Consider the following 21,197-nt stretch of genomic DNA (forward strand, 5'->3'; position numbering starts at 1 on the left):
TTGGATGATTGTAATGTTATTTATGTACTTTGTGTGACGTGGCGAGTGTAAGCCAACTATGTACCTTTTTCCCCTATTATCTATTTACATGGGTTGTTGTGAAGATTACCTTACTTGCGACATTGCTTTCAATGCGGTTATGCCTCTAAGTCGTGCTTCGACACGTAGGAGATATAGCCGCATCGAGGGCGTTACACTAAGGACGCGGGGCAGGTAGGTGGCCTTGTTCCGCATCTAGTTGATGGAGGTATTTCCATCCTTCAGTATGCTGGTGATACTATCATCTTTATGTAGCACGACTTGGCAAAAGCAAGAAACATGAAGATTCTGTTATGCTTATTTGAACAATTGTCCGGGCTCAAAATTAACTTTCACAAGAGCGAATTGTTTTGTTTTGGAAGAGCTAATGATAACCAGGAGGCTTATAAACAATTGTTCGATTGTGAATTGGGCACGTTACCGTTCATGTACTTAGGTATACCCATTCATCATCGTAAGCTGACTAAATGCATCGAAGATCATTTTGAAAAGAAACTGAGCTGTTGGAAAGGGAAGCTCATGTCATACGGAGGATGATTAATTTTGGTTAATTCGGTCCTTACCAGTATGCCTATGTTTCTCCTATTCTTTTTCCAGGTCCCGGTGGGTGTCAGGAAAAGGTTAAACTTCTATCGATCTCGATTCTTTTGGCAGAGTGATGAGCTTAAACGAAAGTATAGGCTTTCTAAGTGGGATATAATCTGTAGGCCGAAGGACCAAGGGGGTCTAGGGATTGAAAATCTGGAAGTCAAAAACATATGCCTCCTTAGCAAGTGGCTATTTAAACTTTCGTCAGAGACAGAGGCTACTTGGGCACAAATTCTACGTAATAAGTATCTTCATGCTAAAACCCTGGCCCAGGTGACTGTGAGGCCCTCTGACTCACCTTTCTGGAAAGGCTTGATGAGAGTTAAACAACTCTTTTTCAACAAGACAAGATTCATAGTCGGGAATGGAGCTAATACGAGGTTCTGGGAGGATACGTGGCTTGGGGAGAACCCCCTTGCACTTCAATATCCTACTCTGTACAACATTGTTCAACGTAGAGAAGCCTACGTTGCAACCGTTTTACAATCCACTCCCCTCGATATTAGTTTTCGGAGGACGCTAGTTGGAAATCCTTGGGAGGCCTGGCTTCATCTTGTAAGACGTTTCATGGATGTACAGCTGTCCCAGCAGCCAGATCAGCTGTATTGGAAACTTACTAAGAACGGCGTGTTCTCGGTCAAATCCATGTATCTGGATGTCATAAACTCTAGCATCATTCCTTCCTCCATGTACGTTTGGAAAGTAAAGGTACCCTTGCGAATCAAAGTGTTTATGTGGTTTGTGCATAAATAAGTCATTTTGACTAAGGATAATCTGGCAAAACGCAACTGGGTGGGTTCTGCTAGATGTAGTTTTTGTGACCATAACGAAAATATCAAACACCTCTTTCTTGATTGTCCGTTGGCTAAGATTCTATGGCGGTCGATTCATATTGCGTTTAATATTAATCCGCCCACCTCTATCAACATGTTATTTGGAACGTGGCTTGATGGGGTTGATTCCGATATAGCGAGGCACATTCGTGTTGGCGTTTGTGCTTTACTTTGGGCAGTCTGGAACTGCAGGAATGATTTAGTTTTTAACAGATCAACGAACATTCACTTTTTGCAGGTTGTCTTCAGGGCCACGGCGTTCATCCGTATGTGGTCGCTACTCACTCCGACGGAGGCCAGGGAGCGTTTGGTTACTGCGTCTACCCGATGGGAGATGGTAACTCGGGATATTTTCAACCGATTTGGATGGCGATCATGTAATAGAATAGGCATGTAGTGCTCCTATTTTATTTGCCAGCCGGTTGTGGCTTTTTGTCTTAGCTCTTTTGAGCTTTTTTTTTCACACTTGAAGGCTTGGAGACTTGTTGCTGGACTATCGTTTTAATTTTATGAGCCTTATGCATCTATCTGATGCAGAGGCTGGGGTAAAACCCCTTTTCAAAAAAAAGAACTATTACTGTTGGATTGCACCTGCCACGCGTGCGCGTCGGAACTCTGAAATGCGAGAACAGAAGTACGTACGTACTAGCTAATAACGCGTGTTTATTGTTGTATATCAATATCATGGTTTGTTTGACGGCATTGTTGGGATGGGTATCATGGTTTCAGTCGTACGTCGTCTACATGTGGAGCCCGTCGGCAGGACCCGCCGGCGACGCGCAGTCCGGCCACCGCGCCAACCGCCTCGGCCGCCCGGCCTCCGGTCCGGCGATGTCATAATCGGCGTCATCGATACCGGTGCGGGCGACAAGCGCACGACTCGCATCGTGAGTCGAGACAGACACTGCCTGCATTTCATTTTTCTGATTTGCTGTCTCCTTCACGCGTCTGGCCGGAGTCGCCGAGCTTCGACGACGCCGCCGGGATGCGGGACGTGCCGGCGAGATGGCGAGGGGTGTGCATGGAGGGCCCACGCTTCCACAAGAGCAACTGCAACAGGTGCTGTAATAACAAGAAAAGGAAAAACACTTGCAATGTGCACCTTGTGACACGGCTGAACTTGTGCCATCGTGTGCCGCAGGAAGCTCATCGGCGCGCGGCACTACGGCAAAAAGGCCTCCTCGCCGAGAGACGACGTTGGCCACGGCACGCACTGCGCGTCAACGGCCGCGGGCGCGGCCGTGGAGGGCGCGGACTACTACGGCCTGGTACGGGGGCGGCGCGCCGGCCGCACGCGTGGCCTCGTACAAGGTGTGCACCACGGACGCGTGCCTGGGCTCGGCGCTGCTCAAGGCCATCGACGACGCCGTCAGCGACGGAGTGGACGTGATCTCCATCTCCATCGGCACATAGCGCTCGGCGCCTTCCACGCGCACGCGCACCAGAGGGGCGTCCTCATCGTCTGCTCCTCCGGCAACGACGGGCCCGACCCCTACACACGTCGCCAACTCCGCGCCGTGGATCCTCACCGTCGCCGCCTCCACTATCGACCGCGCCTTCCAGTCCAGAATCGTCCTCGGCAACGGGAAGGTCCTCAAGGTACGCGTCGCCATCGCCATCGCCGTGCTACACTGCTTCGTATCCCTCAACCTCAACGCGACGCGCCATGCCATGTCTGGGAGTCGGCATAAACTTCTCAACCAGAGCCTCGGCGGAGAGCGCTACCCTCTGGTGTTTGGGGCCCAGGCGACAGCCCGGCGCGCGACGGTGGCCGAGGCAAGGTACATATATCAAGACCATTTTGAAGACGTCAAGTTACTACGTTTTACAATGTTGATCGCTGATCAGTCTGTGACGGCTGCATTGCAGCAACTGCAGTCCAGGATCGCTGCGCGCGCGCAAGGTGGACGGGAAGATCTTGGTGTGCGTCGCCACGGACTTGACGGTGTCGCGGCGGATAAAGAAGCTCGTCGCGGAGGACCTCATCACGGCGAACGTCAACTACCCGTCCATCTCCGTGCCGCGGCTCGCGGCCGGGAAGCCTGTCGCCGTGTCGCGCACCGCCACGAACGGGGGGCCGTCCAAGTCCGACTCGACGTACGTGGCGTCCGTCGAGGCGCCGGCGGGCCTGTCCGTGAAGGTGTCGCCCCAGCGGCTGCTGTTCTCGAGGCGGTGCACGACGGCGGCGTACGAGGTGCGCTTCGCGGGCGCCGGGGCCAGCAAGGGGTACGCGTACGGCGCCATCACCTGGTCGGATGGCGCGCAGTCGGTCCGGACGCCTTTCGCGGTTAATGTTGTGTGATCCTCCTCTAGATGGAGAAGATACTCGGTCAAAATCACGGCCTGCCTGCCTCCGTTGCATGCAGCATAGCTGGTGGGGGAGTCATGCACTCATGTTTTATGGCTTCCTGTAGGCCCGCAAAATGTAACTCGAGTAGATTAGGTTCCTAATTACAAATAACACCCCCAATCATTTCTTTACTCTTTGTTTCCCTCAAGTAGCGAGGATCGAATCCTTGTCACAGCTTCTTCTTAATGTAAGAAAGAATTATTTAATTCAAACACAAACCGACCTTAGCTCAGTTGGTAGAGCGGAGGACTGTAGTGTTGCAGATCAATCCTTAGGTCGCTGGTTCGAATCCGGCAGGTCGGACACTCTCGCCACATTTTTTTTTCGACACTTTTTTTCTTCCTTTCTTTTTTTGAGGGTGCTTTGTGGCTGCCGAGGTTAGACTAGCCACAGTGGGAGTAACTTCAATAGTAACATCGGGTCCAACTCAGCAAATTTGTTTATGTGGCAATGAGTTAATGAGGAGAGAGCTAGTTGTAGTAACTTAGCTAGTTACTGTAACATCACATGTTTCAATGCAATATGAGTCTATAACCTAATAAATGAATCTTTGCATGTTATCACATTTAAGTTACTACCTACTATAAAGATAGTAATATAGTCTAAGGATATGTGTGTATTACTAATGTATGTTACTCTCAATTGTAGCTAGTCTTATAGCGAGCGATCCAGCACAGATGGGTCGCTGGAGATTGGTTCGATGGGGTCGCATGCCTAGACACCAAAGTCGATCAAGATCGGCACACCGGGTAAAAAAGTGGTGACCAAGGATGATGGGCCAGCCTCGGGTAAGGTGGCCATGGAACAATGCAGAGGTGTCAGGGACGGGGCAGGTATTGGCGAGCCTGCTCGAGTATGAATGTGATTGGTGAAGAAGAAGAGAAATAAAAATAATAATAAAACAAAAAATGCTTCGTGGTGAGCTGAATCGTATGTCACAGACACAGAATCACTGACCGAACATGCTTGGACACTCCTCGTATTCATTTCATATACTCTCTCCATTTTTTTAATCTGCATATAAGATTTGAGCAAAGTCAAACTTTATAAAGTTTGACAACTTTGTTGAAAAAATATCAACATCTACAATACTAAAACTATATGGTATGAAAATTAATTTCATGATGCATCTAATAATATTAATTTTATATTATGAATCTTAATATATTTTTCTATAAACTTAGTTAAAGTTTAACTCTGACCAAATTTTATATACAGAGTAAAAAGAGACGAAGGGAGTATGAGGGCAATATGAGGGGTGCCAGGCCATAATAAAAACATTTAAGGAAGCTTTGAGAGGTTTGGTTAGATCAATTATTTAGTCTGTCTGGTTAATGGCTCTGCGTTCTGATCAATTTGAGGAGCCCGCTTACAGATGGTTTTACTCTCTCTATTTAAAAATACCCGTGGGAGAGAAATTGATAAGGCATCTATTTTCCGACGAGTATTTTCCGCACGGAGGATGAGATTTTTGTGCAAAATAGTAAAATTCCCCACCTGAACCAGTTCCTCGCTCCTTTCCCTGACACGCCGGCCGTCGCTCGCTCGTACACGGCGACTTCGCCGGCGACTTGCGACGACGACTACCACCTCGAGCGCGTGCTCCTCCTTGACCGCAAGGCAGCGCAGGAGCTGTACTGGTCAAACGCCCTCAGCTTCTTCCTCGCGCTGCATGAAGGTCGCAGCCCACCTAGCGAGATGCCCACTTCCTCCCCCTCGTTTGTGTCGGCGGAGGAGGAGATGAGGAACTGGGCGGAGCTGCCGCCGGACGCGATCTCAACCATCCTCCAGAAGCTCGACCACGTCGACATCCTGATGGGGGCCGGTCAGGTGTGCCGCTCCTGGCGCGGCGCCGCCCGCGACGAGCCCGAGCTATGGCGCCGCATAGACATGCTGGGCCACGCCGACCTCTCCCCCGAGCTCAACCTCCACGGGATGGCGCAGGCCGCCGTCCGCCGCAGCGCGGGGAGATGCGAGGCGTTCTGGGGCGACTACACCGACGACCACGACTTTCTCCTCTACCTCGCCGACCAGTGAGAATTTTTAACCACCCCCCACACCATCTTCTTGTTTTAGGAGCTTTCTATTTGATTTGTTAGGCAGTGGCTACATGTTCTGTTTCCGTTCCAATCCCTTGCAATTTATGTGTACCTTCGTGTTTCGTTTAGCGGAAAAGTTCTGTACAATTTTATTTTTGGGTAGGAATCATGCAATTTTGCTATGGAATCACACAACTGAAAATTATGTGGTTTCTGATTTGATGCTTATAGTGCCTTTTTGTATTATCACTTTATCATGTTTTTCAGACTTATAACACTAGTTATTTTATTGAATTTATTATATATATTTCAGTAAGAGGAGTGACTATTCTTAGTTTGATAAAGAGAAAGCGCTAGAGAAAACCTATCACCGTGCATTACTCCGGACACCATACCGCCTTCATGTTGTCTGCAGCTTCGTAAAATTTAGTGATACTTAATTGGCAAGGGAGAATGGATGAGCGACTTACAAATAGAAGCACTTGTGGACGTATGGGTAAATCATAGAATGTTTGCAATAATTGGATGATTCTGACATTTCAAGTTTTACTCTGCTGAATTTCTCTTATCACAACATTTAGCCACCCTCTGGTCTGGTCATTGATCTACTTATCTTCATACAGTTAAACCTTTATGCCCACCCTATTGAAAAAGAATGCTGATTTTCCAGCCAACCAAAAATTGTTGTCCCGTCGTCAACCTGTGCATTGGCTTGCCAACTAAGAATTAACTCAGCCGAGTTCTTCATATATTGGTTTGTTAATACAGCGGGGAAGTATTCTTTGGTTTGGTTTGAAACACAATACAGTTGTGAGTTAGCCTTTTAGCGCTTCTGAGTATTTTCCAGTGAAACAGTCCCATTAGCAATGGTTTGAGACTTTGGAGTTATGTTGCTTGTTGAACAGAACAAACTCAACCGATTTCATATGCTGGAGTGCAGAGTTTATTCTAATTTTGCAACCTGCGATGAGGCATAAAAAACTTAGCATCCCTGAAATTTTTGTCAAATCAAACAATTAATCATTAATTGAATTGTCACTAGACCTCTTTAAGTTATGATCTGTGTCCTATGATGCTATGCAGTTATCTGAATTTATGAAATGTTCTATTCGTGCTCTGCAAATCTGTCGAAACATAAATTTAGCTTACTGTTTTATACAGGGTGCTTATGTCTTTCTATATGTGTGGCATATTTTTTTATTGGTTATTGAGATCCAAGTGCTACATTTGCAGGGCACCATCTCTCAAGAGTCTTCGCCTCATTTCTCGCTATAATTTTGATAAAGTACTTAAGGAGATGATAGTGAAATTCCCTTTGCTCGAGGAGCTCGAGCTTTCATTATGTTCAGATGTGGGTGAGAGTGGTGTGTTTGGGGTTGTTGGCAAAGCATGCCCACAACTGAAACGCTTCAGACTGAATAAGGACGTGTTCTATGATTTTGAAGCTAGTGACAATGACAGGGACGACGAAGCCATGGGGATTGCAACTATGCATGAGTTACGCTCTTTGCAGTTATTTGCCAATCGCCTGACCAATAAAGGACTGACAGCCATCCTGCATAATTGCCGCCACCTTGAGTCCCTTGACATTCGTCACTGCTTCAATGTCTGCATGGACAACACCCTGCGTGCAAAGTGTGATAGGATAAGTACATTGAGGCTTATCCTGCCAAGATTAAGTGATGTTCGCATGAGAGGGCAATTTGTTCGTCGGCAAACATCTGACAGGGGATTCCCCAGAATAATATCTTCCTCATCCATGGATGCCCAGGATGATCTTTCTGCCATCGAGAATCAGGTGTGCAAGCTAAGTGATGTTCGCATGAGAGGGCAATTTGTTCGTCGGCAAACATCTGACAGAATAATATCTTCCTCATCCATGGATTCTCGGGGTGATCTTTCTGCCATTGAGAATCAGGTGCGCAAGCTAATCGATGATTTGAGAAGCGATTCCATAGAAGGTCAAAGATCAGCGACATCAGAGATTCGCCTTCTAGCTAAGCACAACATGGAGAACAGGATTGTCATTGCAGATTGTGGGGCTATAAACTTGCTGGTTGGTCTTCTTCATTCACCAGATGCCAAGATCCAAGAAAATGCAGTGACATCCCTCCTCAATCTGTCCATCAGTGATAACAATAAGATTGCCATCGTGAATGCATATGCTATTGATCCTCTCATCCATGTCCTGGAAACAGGGAACCCTGAAGCTAAAGAGAATTCAGCAGCTACTTTGTCCAGTCTCTCGGTTATTAAAGAAAACAAAGTGAGGGTTGGACGATCTGGTGCCGTCAAGCCTCTCGTGGACTTGCTGGTAAGTGGGACCCCGCAAGGAAAGAGAGATGCAGCTATTGCATTGTCTTATTTATCCATAATTCATGAGAACAAGGGTCACATTGTGCAAGCTGATGCGGTGAAGCAACTAGTTAAGCTTATGGATCCTGCTCTTGGAATGATCGACAAAGCTGTAGCTGTCTTGGCAAATCTTGCTATGATACCAGAAGGGAGAACTGCGATTGGGGAGACACGAGGTATTCCAGCTCTTGTTGAAGTTGTCGAACTGGGTTCACCGAGAGGGAAGGAAAATGCTGCCGCGGCATTGCTTCAGCTATGCACAAACAGCAGCCGATATTGCAGCGTAGTTCTTAAAGAGGGCGCCGTGCCCCCTTTAGTCACACTGTCACAGTCAGGAACACTGCGAGCAAGAGAAACGGTCTGCCACTTTTTACAACAAAATTTACATCTTGAAGAAAACCACCTGCAAAATCATTTTGCTAAGAATATGTATTTGTTGCAGGCACAGGCTCTTCTCAGCTACTTCCGCAGCCAGAGACATGGGAGCTCATTAAGCGTTTCCAAGTGGTTGACCGGTGCTGCGTATTTATAGTCAGATTGAGATTGTGCTCATCATCTCATGCTACTTGTTGGGCGTGGGTGTTTGTTGTTGAGATGGCGTCTTTTTCGGGTTTTTTTACATATCTTTTGTGCAGCTTGTTCATTGGTATCTTTTTGACCGGGATTTTGCTTTGCACGTGCTGTTAGCTGACTCGCACTGGTTTACTGCTTGCATGCTTCTACTGAGAGATGTCTCTGATGTGCCTGATGATGCGATTGTAGGCTAGCAGCGCTGTATCATGATAGCTCCAGGAGCTATCCTGGCTCAACTCTGCCAGGTGGCTTTTGTGATGCGTTGATACTTGGCAGTTAGCACAAATTTGCGTTATGCAGTACTAGTAGCTCAGCAGTCTACCTCAGTTATGTCTCTCTGATTGCACAGACTGTTTTCTATAAGAGAAAAGGAAGCGTCATGTTTCTTGTGTCACTGGCCTAGTTCATCTGGTTCAGCGAGACAGATCGTAGGATGCAACCATGTGTTTCTCCCTGCCCCTCGAAGGGAAAATGTAATCGTGCCTGACAAGATTGGGTGCTGTCTGCATGAGAGGGCAATTTCTTCGGCGGCAAACATTTAACAGGGGATTCCTAAGAATAAATCTTCCTCATCCATGGATGCCCGGGGTGATCTTTCTGCCATCGAGAAGCAGGTACGCAAATTAATCGATGATTTGAGAAACGATTCTTTAGCAATCTATCGCGAATGCAGATGCTGTCTATCCAGTCATCCATGTCTTGGGATATTGAAAGAGAATTGGGCGTCTGCTTTGTTGTTCGGTCTCTTTGTTTGTTTTTTCAACCGGGCATTCCCCTTGCCATTACGGGCTTAACGGAAATGGAGTACAAAGTTCACTGGTATTACAAGCAAGATAGGAGGAGGGAAAGAGAGGGGAGGCGAGCTGGTGCATTGCCAGGAAACCTGCTACGAATGCTCGACATCGAGAAACCCATTACGGGACAAAACATGACAACGCAAATAGTTATACGGTAAACAAGCAACCTAACACCATCATAATGTATTGAGAAGGACCCTAGATCGCCGCCGCCGCTCCCCTTTCTCGCCTTCCTTCTCCCTCGCCGCCGCCGGGCAAAGCCCGCGTGTGCGTCGGCGGCGGCGGGGCTCCCTCCCTCTCGCGAGGCTCCTGGGCAGCGCGGGACGGCCGGCCCTCGCGGCGGCGCTCGGCTCGGCGGCAGGTCGGGCTGCCGGCGGATCTGGGCGGGGCTTCCCTGTGCGGCGCTGGTGGCGGCGTGGTCTGCGCGGGGCGGCGAGGCATGGGCTCCTCCTCCTCCCGATTTGATGGCGCCGCGGTGGCGCCGGCGCTCGGGCGTGCGGCGGGGTCCGTGACGGTGGTCGGCGCGCGACGTCTTCCTCCCCGATCTGATGGCTCCACGGTGGCACCAGTGCTCGGGCGGAGGTTGGCTTCGGCAAGCGGTGGCGGGCGCTGGGCTCTCGGCGGCGCTCCGGCGTGTGCAGACGACGGCGGTCCCTGTGCGCGGTCGGCGGCTCCGTCTCTGACCCGGACGGCGCGGGGGATGGCGGCGGCCCGGCGTGGCCGGCGATCTGGATGCGGTGGTGCCGGCGGCTCGCTGATCTGCCGGTATTCCAGGGTCTGCTTGATGATGCTGGTAGTGACGTCAACCCGTGCACGAGAGTTGGATCCCTTCGAACTGATCTGGGTGAAAACTTGCCTTCGGCTTCTGCTAAGGCCGGCGGTGGCGGCGCTATCTGCGTCGTTCCCTTCTTGAAGGCATCGCCGCGGGGAAGTTCAAGGCCACTCTCTGCTACCTCCGGGGGAAACCCTAGATCGGATGATCGGATGACGGCGGCGCTCTGGTGTCGTTCCTCCCTTGGGGGCGTCATTCTTGGCGGTACACACGTGATCAAGGGACCAGAGGACTGATTCTTTGGTGGAGCGGTGCTTCATCCTACACACTGATGGCGACGGATCTTGATGGCGTGGCGTAGTGCAGATTCAGAGTTCGCTGTGGGAGGATGGACTCGCGCAGGAGGACGACGTTGTCGGGCGTCGTGGTGGCATCGATGGCAGAGAGCCCTGGCATGGTACATGCAACAGTACAACTCTGAAGATGGATTGATAGCAGGTGGCTGTGGCGGCCTCATACCCAGCAGGCGTCCTGGTTGAGGAGTGTGCCGGACCGGTAAGTGCCCCATATTCCGGCAGGCGTCCTGGTTGGGACCTCAGGTCTTAGATGTTTAGTTTTGGCTACGATGTCTGTTTGATATTAGGCCCAGACTATCTGCGCCCCTTCATTAATTGGATAGGTGTAGCGACAGTTGTTGCTTAGACGATGACTTTAGTCTTGCTGTTGTATGGCTTTATAAGGTCTTATGAGAATAATTAATAAAATGACCGTATACATCGCCTAGATGTAGAAGCCGGGGTAATCCTTCTTTTCTAAAAAAATAGCACGAGCAGTACACCTCCAGGTAGTACGAAAGAACTCATTGAATTCTTTTCAAGATTTTTAGCAATAGTTTCCCCCTTATAACATAGTAATAACCACATTGCTAGCACGTTCTTTAGACAGATTATCCAGATTAGCATGAGGAAAATAAGAAAAAACTTAACAAGAACAAAGTGAGGATTGGATTATTTGGTGCCGTTAAGTATCTCGTGAAAGTTGACGTGGTCGACACATGTGCCACTTGTATCATCCAATTGGACTTGTGCCAATCGTACCATCTAACAACCTTGTTACACGTCGGCCGACGGATCTTTTTAAAAAATCCGCCGCCTTGACAGCAACTAGATATGGCATCATCGAATGATCCAACCACATCCTTATCATTGCAACAAAGACGGTGTTGCAGTACTTTCTGCAATAGAGTTCATGTTACAGATTTTTTTGCAACAGTGGTTGTGTTGCAGATTTGCAACGTGGATGATGTTGTGGAAATGAGTTTTGCAACGTGAAAGATGTTGCAGAATGCAATGAAAGATGTTGTCGCAACTGCCCCACCATCGAGTGACCCACAGGAAACACGTTGAGTACGAAGGAGGTAGTCAACAAGTCACATGAGATCTAGATCCTGCAACAACCTAGTTGTTGAGGTGGGGGAGATTGCAACAGTGGCTTAGTTGCAAACCTATAGTATGTCAATAGGCTACTGCCCGAACCATCCCATCAAATCATATCCGGTGGCCACAGAGGCGACGGATGTGTGCGTCGTTATTGGTCGGGTCATGGTAAGCGTTTCATCTAATGGCATTGTGCGAGGAAATTCCGATTTCTTGTTGCTTTTCTCTTCACGTCAATACAAAATATTCCCCTTGTGCAAGAACTTTCTCACCATGCACTCGGCAGAAAAAAAAACTGCCCCCGCGTGGGCGGCACGGGAGGCGACTCCGAACCTAGTCGCCAGTCCTCTCTTCCCCCCTCCCCTGTGTCGTCGCATGGTCGACGGTAGCAATGGGGTCCTACTTGTGGTTGTGTGCTGAACTCCCCCTCCTCTGCACGAGTTGTGTAGTCGTGGCGCTGGTGGCAACTCCTATTGGTCAACGGTGGCGCGGGGAGCTTCTGATGGCAGGCACAGTGGGCACAACAGGAATCGGCAGCGGACCTTTGGGTCTCGCCATCGTCAAGGTCTGGAGGCCCTAGATCGGTCTCCCCAGTGGCCCGGGTCCTCGATGGTGTCATGTGGGTGGACTGTTGGTGGCTGCCAGTGGCCTGTCCCTACACCGTCCGGGCCCCATCTTTGCTCATGGGTGGGTCTCGGTGCGGCCCTACCCTGTCCCTGCTCCGTCCGTTATGTAGTGCTTGTATTGGGGGTGGAAGGAGAGGCCTACTGCCCATCTTGGTTGGTGGTGCCCATGTGCTCTGACGGCGGCTCATCTTGGTTATGGTTGGTGGTGTCCTTGTGCTCTGACGACGATGGAGGGGCGGTCTGGGATGCCGGGGAGGTGGCCCTGGATGGTGGGATGCACGACTATCTCTCTGACGAGTAGCATGGTGGTTGTAAGGGCATATTTATCCCTAAGGTGTTTTGGTGATTGATGACAACACGTTTGCGAACTAATCATGTGCCTTGAGTATCCCAGACATTTCATCGCCAGGCACAAGACGGTTGGGTGCCCCTCAAAGACTGTTGAAGACGACGTCTTTTCTATGTTTCTTTTTGGTGGATTTGAGTCGTAGGAAAGCCGTACTATTAAGAGGGGGTCCGCGTCGGAAAGGTTTGGGTGGAATCATCACGTACACGTCTCCTTCTTGTCCCCTCCTTTCCCTTGGAGCATCCTCCGCTTTCTCGCCGCCTTGTTTCTGGCTGCTGCGTTGGCTCGCGGTAGTACTGCTCCCAAGTGAGCGGTAGTACTGTAGGCACCAGCTGTAGTACCATGCAGCGGCGCGGTAGTACCATAGGTGCCCACGGTAGTACTGCTCCCCTGGAGCTGCGCTACCGTTGCCCACCAGGCTAGTACCGCTCCCTCGCGGTAGTAGGGGCGGATGTAATTTTTTACATCCGCGCCTACCACGGTAGTACCGCTTTCGCTCCGCGGTAGTACCGTGCTATGTTGTCAGGCAGTAGTACCACCCATCTGCAGTACTACTGTGTCGGGTTTTTGCTTCTTCCGTTTCTTTGCGGAAGTAGGCACGGATGTTTCCTTCCCCCTGGCTGGGGGATTCCTGCCTTGCGGTAGTACCGCATGGGGGCGCAGTAGTACCGCGCTCGCGGAAGTACCGCCCTCAGCTCATGTGTTTCAGATCTGACCTTGCTGTTGATGGGGTTTCGGTAGTACCGCGGGCCTGTACGGTAGTACCGCATGACCATGCAGTAGTACCGCTTGGCAGCAAGCGGTAGTACCGCGCGGCCCTGCGGTAGTACCGCTGGCCTGGAGCGGTAGTACCGCTGGCCGCGGGCTGGTAGGTGGATAACGGTTGGATCTTTGTCCCTCACTATATAAGGGGTCCCCTTCTTCCCCGTTGACTCATCTCTTCCAACCCTAAGCTCCATTGTTGCTCTAAGCTTCATTTTCGCCCGATCTCACTCCCTAGCCAATCAAACTTGTTGATTTGCTCGGGAGTGGTTGAGAAGGCCTCGATCCACACTTCCACCAAGAGAAATTTGATTCCCCCACTAATCCCTTGCGGATCATGTTACTCTTGGGTGTTTGAGCATCCTAAACGGTTGAGGTCACCGCGGAGCCATAGTCCATTATGGTGAAGCTTCGTGGTGTCGTTGAGAGCCTCCAATTGAGTTGTGGAGATTGCCCTAACCTTGTTTGTAAAGGTTCGGTCGCCGCCTCCAAGGGCACCAATAGTGGAATCACGGCATCTCGCATTGTGTGAGGGCGTGAGGAGAATACGGTGGCCCTAGTGGCTTCTTGGGGAGCATTGTGCCTCCACACCGCTCCAACGGAGACGTACTTCCTCTTAAAGGGAAGGAACTTCGGCAACACATCCTCGTCTCCATCGTCTCCACTCTTGGTTATCTCGTGCCTTTACTTGTGCAAGCTTATTTGTATCATATCTCTTGCTTGCTTGTGTTCCTATACTTGTTGCATCATATAGGTTGCTCACCTAGTTGCATATCTAGACAACCTATTTTGATGCAAAGTTTAAATTGTTAAAGAAAAGCTAAAAATTGTTAGTTGCCTATTCACCCCCCTCTAGTCAACCATATCGATCCTTTCAATTGGTATCAGAGCCTCGTCTCTTTATTAAGGACTTTACCGTCTGAAGAGTATGGTCGATACCATAGACGGTGTGGAGGAACACTCCGGTGTGAATCCGATCTCGTCTACGGGCGATGGAGAAACCTCGGTCTCTCATGAGGAGTTCAATGTGGCCTTGGAGACATTGAAAACCTCCATGACGACCGAGATTGAAAGCATGTTTACTAAATTCCTTGAAGGGCTTAAACTATCCACCGCACCGTTGAAAGTGGGTAATCCCACCGACAAGGTGACGGATGCTACCTCCGATAAGGGGGAAGTTAGTAGTGAAAAGGCTCCTTCTTCTAGTGGTAAGAATGGCACCGGTATCTTTGCTCATGTGGAACCACCACTTGTTTATGGTGGACCGGTTCCTTCCACTCATTTGAATCATGCCGGTCCTCCCCCTAAGATTGTGAAAAATGAGGACTTTGATTCTTGGGTTTACCGCTTTAAACGTCACTTAAATCATGTGAACACTAATCTTTGGAGAATCATTGAAGAAGGTTTCTATCCGCATGATCTAAGCAACTTCACTCCTCGAGAAGCCGTGAATAATCAATTCAATGAGAATGCTCTCTTCATCATTCAAGATGCAATCCCACCCGAAGACCTACCTCATCTTCGGCCCTTCGCCTTGGCCAAAGACGCATGGCATTGTGTTGTCTCTCTCTACCGGGGAAGCGCAAGTATTCAACGCTCCAACTATGAAGTGGTGCAAGATGAGGCCGATGAGTTTGCAATGAAAGAAGATGAAGAACCTCGTGAGCTTTATCGGAGAGTAACCAAACTCGCGGTCTCACTACGAGATCACGAGATCAAGGACACGGATGACAATTGGATCAAGCGCAAATTCCTCAAGGCAATGATGCCCTACCACAAGGCCATGTCCTCCGTCATTCGTCAAAGACCGGACTTCCACACTTTGACCTCAAGCAAAGTGTTGGATGAGTTTGTGGCCATGAACATTTTGGACAAGACTGCCGACAATGCGGTGCTTCGTTCTCAAAGGGCAAAGAAGCCCAACCTTGCATTGAAGGCCAAGCTCACCGTTGAAGAAGAATAAGAGGAAGAAGAGGAGAGCAACCCCGAAGATACAAAGTATGCATATCATGAACACATGGCACTCGCTTCAAGGCAATTTTGGAGCAAGAAAAACTCGAGGCCAAACTTTAACAAAAACAACTCAAGTGGCACGAAGAGCAAGCAACATGTAAGGACTTGCTACAATTGTGGCAATGTGAGTCATTTTGTTGCGGAGTGCCCGTATGAGAAGAGGGAAGACAATGGTGGCAAGCTCATCCGAAAGGACAAGGCCAAGTCGTTCCCCAACAAGAGCAACTTCACCAAGAAGACTCCTCCCAAGGCATTGGTGGTACAAGAAGAGTACAATGAGGATGATGACGATGATGAAGATGGTGAGTTGGCTGCCATGGCCTCAGTTGCCATTGCGACGACTCCACGGGTGTCTTTCTTCGACTCACCCAATGAGAGCATCACCGCCAAGTGCCTCATGGCTAAAGTCACCAACAAGGTAACCCCCAACATCAAAACTACCATCATTAATCATCCTTCTTCGACGGATAGCATTGATGAACATGAGGGAACTAATGTGGAGGCGAATGAGTTTGAGGCCTTTATGGGCAAACTTAAGGGTAAATCCAAGAAGCACTTTGTTGCTCTCTTGGAACAACTTGGTGAAGCCAATGACATGATCGAGGCTCACGAAGATACCATCACTAAGATGGAAGGGCACAGTCGTGACTATGCCGATGAGATTTTGGATCTTTCCAATGCTCTTGAGGAAGAGCGTGGTCTTCGTTTGGCTCTTGAGGAGTCACACAACGTTGATCATGCTAAGTTAAAGAAAGACTATGATCATGTTCTCATTGTTTCTCATGTGCTAAACTCCGAGAAAGCCGAACTTGAGGTTGATCTTGCTATACTCAAAGAGGAGTTTGATCTACTCGACAAGGCTCACAAGGCCTTGAAGAGTGCTCATGCTAGCCTCAAAGAGTCTCATGATCAACTTCAAGTAAAGCTAACCAAGGAAAAATCCACTTTTCCTTGTATGATGTTAATTGATAATGCAAATGCTACTAACCCATGTTGTGAGCATGTGCATCTTGTTGAGGAGAACGCTAAGCTAAAGGGGCAACTTGAGAGAGGTCTTGCGACTTGCATACAAGGCAAGAAGAACCTCAACGACCTCTTGATCAACCAAAAGGGAGTTGTGGCTAAGGAAGGGGTTGGGTACGTGCCCGAGTCCAAGAACAAGAAGAAGAACGACAAGACCAAACGACCTCCTCCTCTCATGCAAACCTTTGTGAAGGAGGAAGAGAGTGCTTCCAAAGAGAAGAAGAAAAATGCGAAGGGTGACGCTGTCAAAAAGGGCAATGCCACTCCTCTCATCAAAGCCGGCGGCTTTAATCCTTCTCATATGTTATGTCGTGCTAGTGATGGGCATGTCTTTGCCAAATTCGTTGGTTCTCCTCATGAATACATTGAATGGTCTATTTGGGTTCCAAAGACCCTTGTTACTAACATCAAAGGACCCATTACAAAATGGGTACCTAAAACCAAGCATTGATCTCTTGTAGGTGTTTGCTTCCGGTGGGGGATCATGGTTGCTCGATAGCGGAGCTATAAATCATATGACCGGAAGCAAGGATTTGGTGGTGGACGTGCACAAGATTCCATCTATGCCCACCAATGTCGAGGGGTGATGCCTCATCTTCTAAGGTATTGGGACTTGGCAAGGTGGTCATCTCTCATGATCTCACGATCGAGAAGGTCATGCTTGTTGAGTCCCTTGCATACAATTTACTTTCCGTTTGTCAACTTGCAATCATGGGCTTTGCCACTTTCTTTGATATCGATACCGTGGCCCTCTTGTGGAGCAAGACTCTTAAGTAGCCTTCGTTGGGCATGTCGGGAACGGTCTATATGTGATTAACTTTTTGGAGCGACCCACTAAGACCGCGACATGCCTAATGGCTAAAGTTGATGTGGGATGGCTTTGGCATCGCCGTCTAGCCCATGTCAATATGAGATCTTTGCAAAGTCTTCTCAAGGGGGACCATGTCCGTGGACTAACGAATGTTAGTTTTGCTAAAGATCGTGCTTGCAGTGCTTGTATCGAAGGAAAGCTACATGAGAAGGCTCACCCTCCCACGACTATCATTTACTCAAAGAGGCCTTTGGAGCTCCTTCACTTGGATCTCTTTGGGCCTCCATCCTTCGATAGACTTGGGGGTAGGAAGTATTGCTTGGTGATTGTGGATGACTACTCAAGATACACTTGGGTGTATTTCTTCAAGAGGAAGAGCGAGACCCAACAAACCGTTGTTGACTTTGCAAATGAAGCACAACATCAACACAATGCAAAGATCTTGACAATAAGAAGTGACAACGGCACCTAGTTCAAGAAATACACCTTGGATGAGTTTCTTAGTGATGAGGGGATCAAGCATCAATATTCCGCACCTTACACCCCTCAACAAAACGGTGTTGCGAGAGGAAGAACCGGACATTGATGGATGCGGCAAGGACCATGATGGCGGAGTTCAAGTCTCCGTACAACTTTTGGGCCGAAGCCATCAACACCGCGTGTCATGCATCCAATCAGCTCTACCACCGCAAGGGCTTGAACAAGACTCCATATGAGATACTCACCGGTAACAAGCCCAACCTCAAGTACTTTTGGGTGTTCGGGTGTAAGTGTTTCATTCTCAAGAAGGGTGTTCGGTTGTCTAAATTTGAGGCTAGAGCTTATGAGGGCATATTTGTTGGTTATGCTACAAACTCTCATGCTTACCGTGTCCTCAATAAATCCACGGGACTTATTAAGGAGACGTGTAACGTGGAGTTTGATGAGAATAACGGCTCCCAAGTGGAGCAAAGTGGCACTTGTGATGTAGGTGATAAAATTCCTCCTCAAGCCCTAAGAATAATGGGTGTTGGCTTTATCCTACCCATTGAGGAACCCCTTGTGGCCGAAGGAGAAGGACAATGCTCCACTCAAGTGGAGCCATCACCAACCCAAGTGTTAGGGAACGTAGCAATAATTCAAAATTTTCCTACGTGTCACCAAGATCAATCTATGGAGTCATCTAGCTACGAGGGAGGAGTGGATCTACATACCCTTGTAGATCGCGCGCGGAAGCGTTCAAGAGAACGGGGTTGATGGAGTCGTACTCGTCGTGATCCAAATCATCGATGATCCTAGCGCCGAACGGACGGCACCTCCGCGTTCAACACACGTACGGAGCAGCGACGTCTCCTCCTTCTTGATCCAGTAAGGGAGAAGGAGAGGTTGATGGAGATCCAGCAGCACGACGGCGTGGTGGTGGAAGTAGCGGGATTCCAACAGGGCTTCGCCAAGCGCTGCGGGAGGAGGGAGATGTGTCATGGGAGGGAGAGGGAGGCGCCAGGGCTTAGGTATGGTTGCCCTCCCTTCCCCCCACTATATATAGGGCCAAGGGAGAGGGGGGGGCGCAGCCTTGGCCCTTCCTCCAAGGAAGGGTGCGGCCAGGGAGGAGTCCATCCTCCCCAAGGCACCTCGGAGGTGCCTTCCCTCTTTAGGACTCTTCCTTTCCTTATCTCTTGGCGCATGGGCCTCTTGGGGCTGGTGCCCTTGGCCCATACAGGCCAAGGCGCACCCCCTACAGCCCATGTGGCCCCCCGGGGTAGGTGGACCCACCCGGTGGACCCCCGGGACCCTTCCGGTGGTCCCGGTACAATACCGGTGACCCCGAAACTTGTCCCGATGGCCGAAATAGCACTTCCTATATATAATTCTTTACCTCCGGACCATTCCGGAACCCCTTGTGACGTCCGGGATCTCATCCGGGACTCCGAACAACTTTCGGGTTACCACATACTAATATCTCTATAACCCTAGCGTCACCGAACCTTAAGTGTGTAGACCCTACGGGTTCGGGAGACATGCAGACATGACCGAGATGACTCTCCGGTCAATAACCAACAGCGGGATCTGGATACCCATGTTGGCTCCCACATGTTCCACGATGATCTCATCGGATGAACCACGATGTCAAGGACTTAATCAATCCCGTATACAATTCCCTTTGTCTAGCGGTACGATACTTGCCCGAGATTCGATCGTCGGTATCCCGATACCTTGTTCAATCTCGTTACCGGCAAGTCTCTTTACTCGTTTCGTAAAACATCATCCCATGATCAACTCCTTGATCACATTGTGCACATTATGATGATGTCCTACCGAGTGGGCCCAGAGATACCTCTCCGTTTACACGGAGTGACAAATCCCAGTCTCGATTCGTGCCAACCCAACAGACACTTTCGGAGATACCTGTAGTGTACCTTTATAGCCACCCAGTTACGTTGTGACGTTTGGCACACCCAAAGCACTCCTACGGTATCCGGGAGTTGCACAATCTCATGGTCTAAGGAAATGATACTTGACATTAGAAAAGCTTTAGCATACGAACTACATGATCTTGTGCTAGGCTTAGGATTGGGTCTTTGTCCATCACATCATTCTCCTAATGATGTGATCCCGTTATCAATGACATCCAATGTCCATGGTCAGGAAACCGTAACCATCTATTGATCAACGAGCTAGTCAACTAGAGGCTTACTAGGGACATGGTGTTGTCTATGTATCCACACATGTATCTGAGTTTCCTATCAATACAATTCTAGCATGGATAATAAACGATTATCATGAACAAGGAAATATAATAATAACTAATTTATTATTGCCTCTAGGGCATATTTCCAACAGTCTCCCACTTGCACTAGAGTTAATAATCCAGTTCACATCGATATGTGATAAACACTCAAGGTCACATCCCCATGTGACTAACACCCAAAGAGTTTACTAGAGTCAATAATCTAGTTCACATTACCATGTGATTAACACTCGATGAGTTCTGGGTTTGATCATGTTATGCTTGTGAGAGAGGTTACAGTCAACGGGTCTGAACCTTTCAGATCCGTGTGTGCTTTACAAATCTCTATGTCATCTCCTAGATGCAGCTACCACATTCTATTTGGAGCTATTCCAAATAACTGTTCTACTATACGAATCCAGTTTACTACTCAGAATAATCTGGATTAGTGTCAAAGTTTGCATCGGCGTAACCCTTTACGACGAACTCTTTTATCACCTCCATAATCGAGAAAATTCCTTAGTCCACTAGTTACTAAGGATAACTTTGACCGCTGTCCTGTGATCCATTCTTGGATCACTCTTATACCCCTTGACTGACTCATGGCAAGGCACACTTCAGGTGCGGTACATAGCATAGCATACTATAGAGCCTACGTCTTAAGCATAGGGGACGACCTTCGTCCTTTCTCTCTATTCTGCCGTGGTCGAGCTTTAAGTCTTAACTTCATACCTTACAACTCAGGCAAGAACTCCTTCTTTGACTGATCCATCTTGAACACCTTCAAGATCATGTCAAGGTATGTGCTCATTTGAAAGTACCATTAAGCGTTTTGATCTATCCTTATAGATCTTGATGCTCAATGTTCAAGTAGCTTAATCCAGGCTTTCCATTGAAAAACACTTTCCAAATAACCCTATATGCTTTCCAGAAATTCTACGTCATTTCTGATCAACAATATGTCAACAACATATATTCATCAGAAATTCTATAGTGCTCCCACTCACTTCTTTGGAAATACAAGTTTCTCATAAACTTTGTATACACCCCAAATCTTTGATCATCTCATCAAAGCATACATTCCAACTCCGAGATGCTTACTCCAGTCCTTAGAAGGATAGCTGGAG

General features: G+C 48.7%; 1 protein-coding gene, 1 non-coding gene and 1 pseudogene across 2 annotated transcripts; all 3 read left to right on the top strand.

Annotated features, from left to right (window-relative positions):
* The first annotated feature begins 1,194 nt into the window (after positions 1 to 1,194).
* Positions 1,195 to 3,762, top strand: LOC125547087 (CO(2)-response secreted protease-like; annotated as a pseudogene).
* A 266-nt stretch (positions 3,763 to 4,028) lies between these two features.
* On the top strand, positions 4,029 to 4,113 carry TRNAY-GUA (transfer RNA tyrosine (anticodon GUA)). The gene is given in 2 exon segments: positions 4,029 to 4,065; positions 4,078 to 4,113. It is a non-coding gene; the product is annotated as a tRNA-Tyr (tRNA).
* Positions 4,114 to 5,256: 1,143 nt separating this feature from the next.
* On the top strand, positions 5,257 to 9,072 carry LOC125545621 (U-box domain-containing protein 4-like). The gene is made up of 3 exons (XM_048709633.2): positions 5,257 to 5,843; positions 7,083 to 8,562; positions 8,647 to 9,072. The coding sequence occupies exons 1-3, from the start codon at positions 5,509 to 5,511 to the stop codon at positions 8,734 to 8,736; spliced, it is 1,905 nt and encodes a 634-aa protein (XP_048565590.1). The 5' UTR covers positions 5,257 to 5,508; the 3' UTR covers positions 8,737 to 9,072.
* Positions 9,073 to 21,197: the final 12,125 nt, after the last annotated feature.

Source organism: Triticum urartu, chromosome 3A (genome assembly GCF_056163025.1).
Source record: "Triticum urartu cultivar PI428250 chromosome 3A, HENAU_Tu73, whole genome shotgun sequence".
NCBI classification, from domain to species: domain Eukaryota; kingdom Viridiplantae; phylum Streptophyta; class Magnoliopsida; order Poales; family Poaceae; genus Triticum; species Triticum urartu.

Coding starts and splice junctions, on each gene's coding strand:
- LOC125545621 (XM_048709633.2), top strand. CDS start 5,509: ATGCCCACTTCCTCCCCCTCGTTTGTGTCGGCGGAGGAGGAGATGAGG. Junction 5,844..7,082: donor CTCCTCTACCTCGCCGACCA/GTGAGAATTTTT, acceptor CTACATTTGCAG/GGCACCATCTCTCAAGAGTC. Junction 8,563..8,646: donor CACTGCGAGCAAGAGAAACG/GTCTGCCACTTT, acceptor TATTTGTTGCAG/GCACAGGCTCTTCTCAGCTA.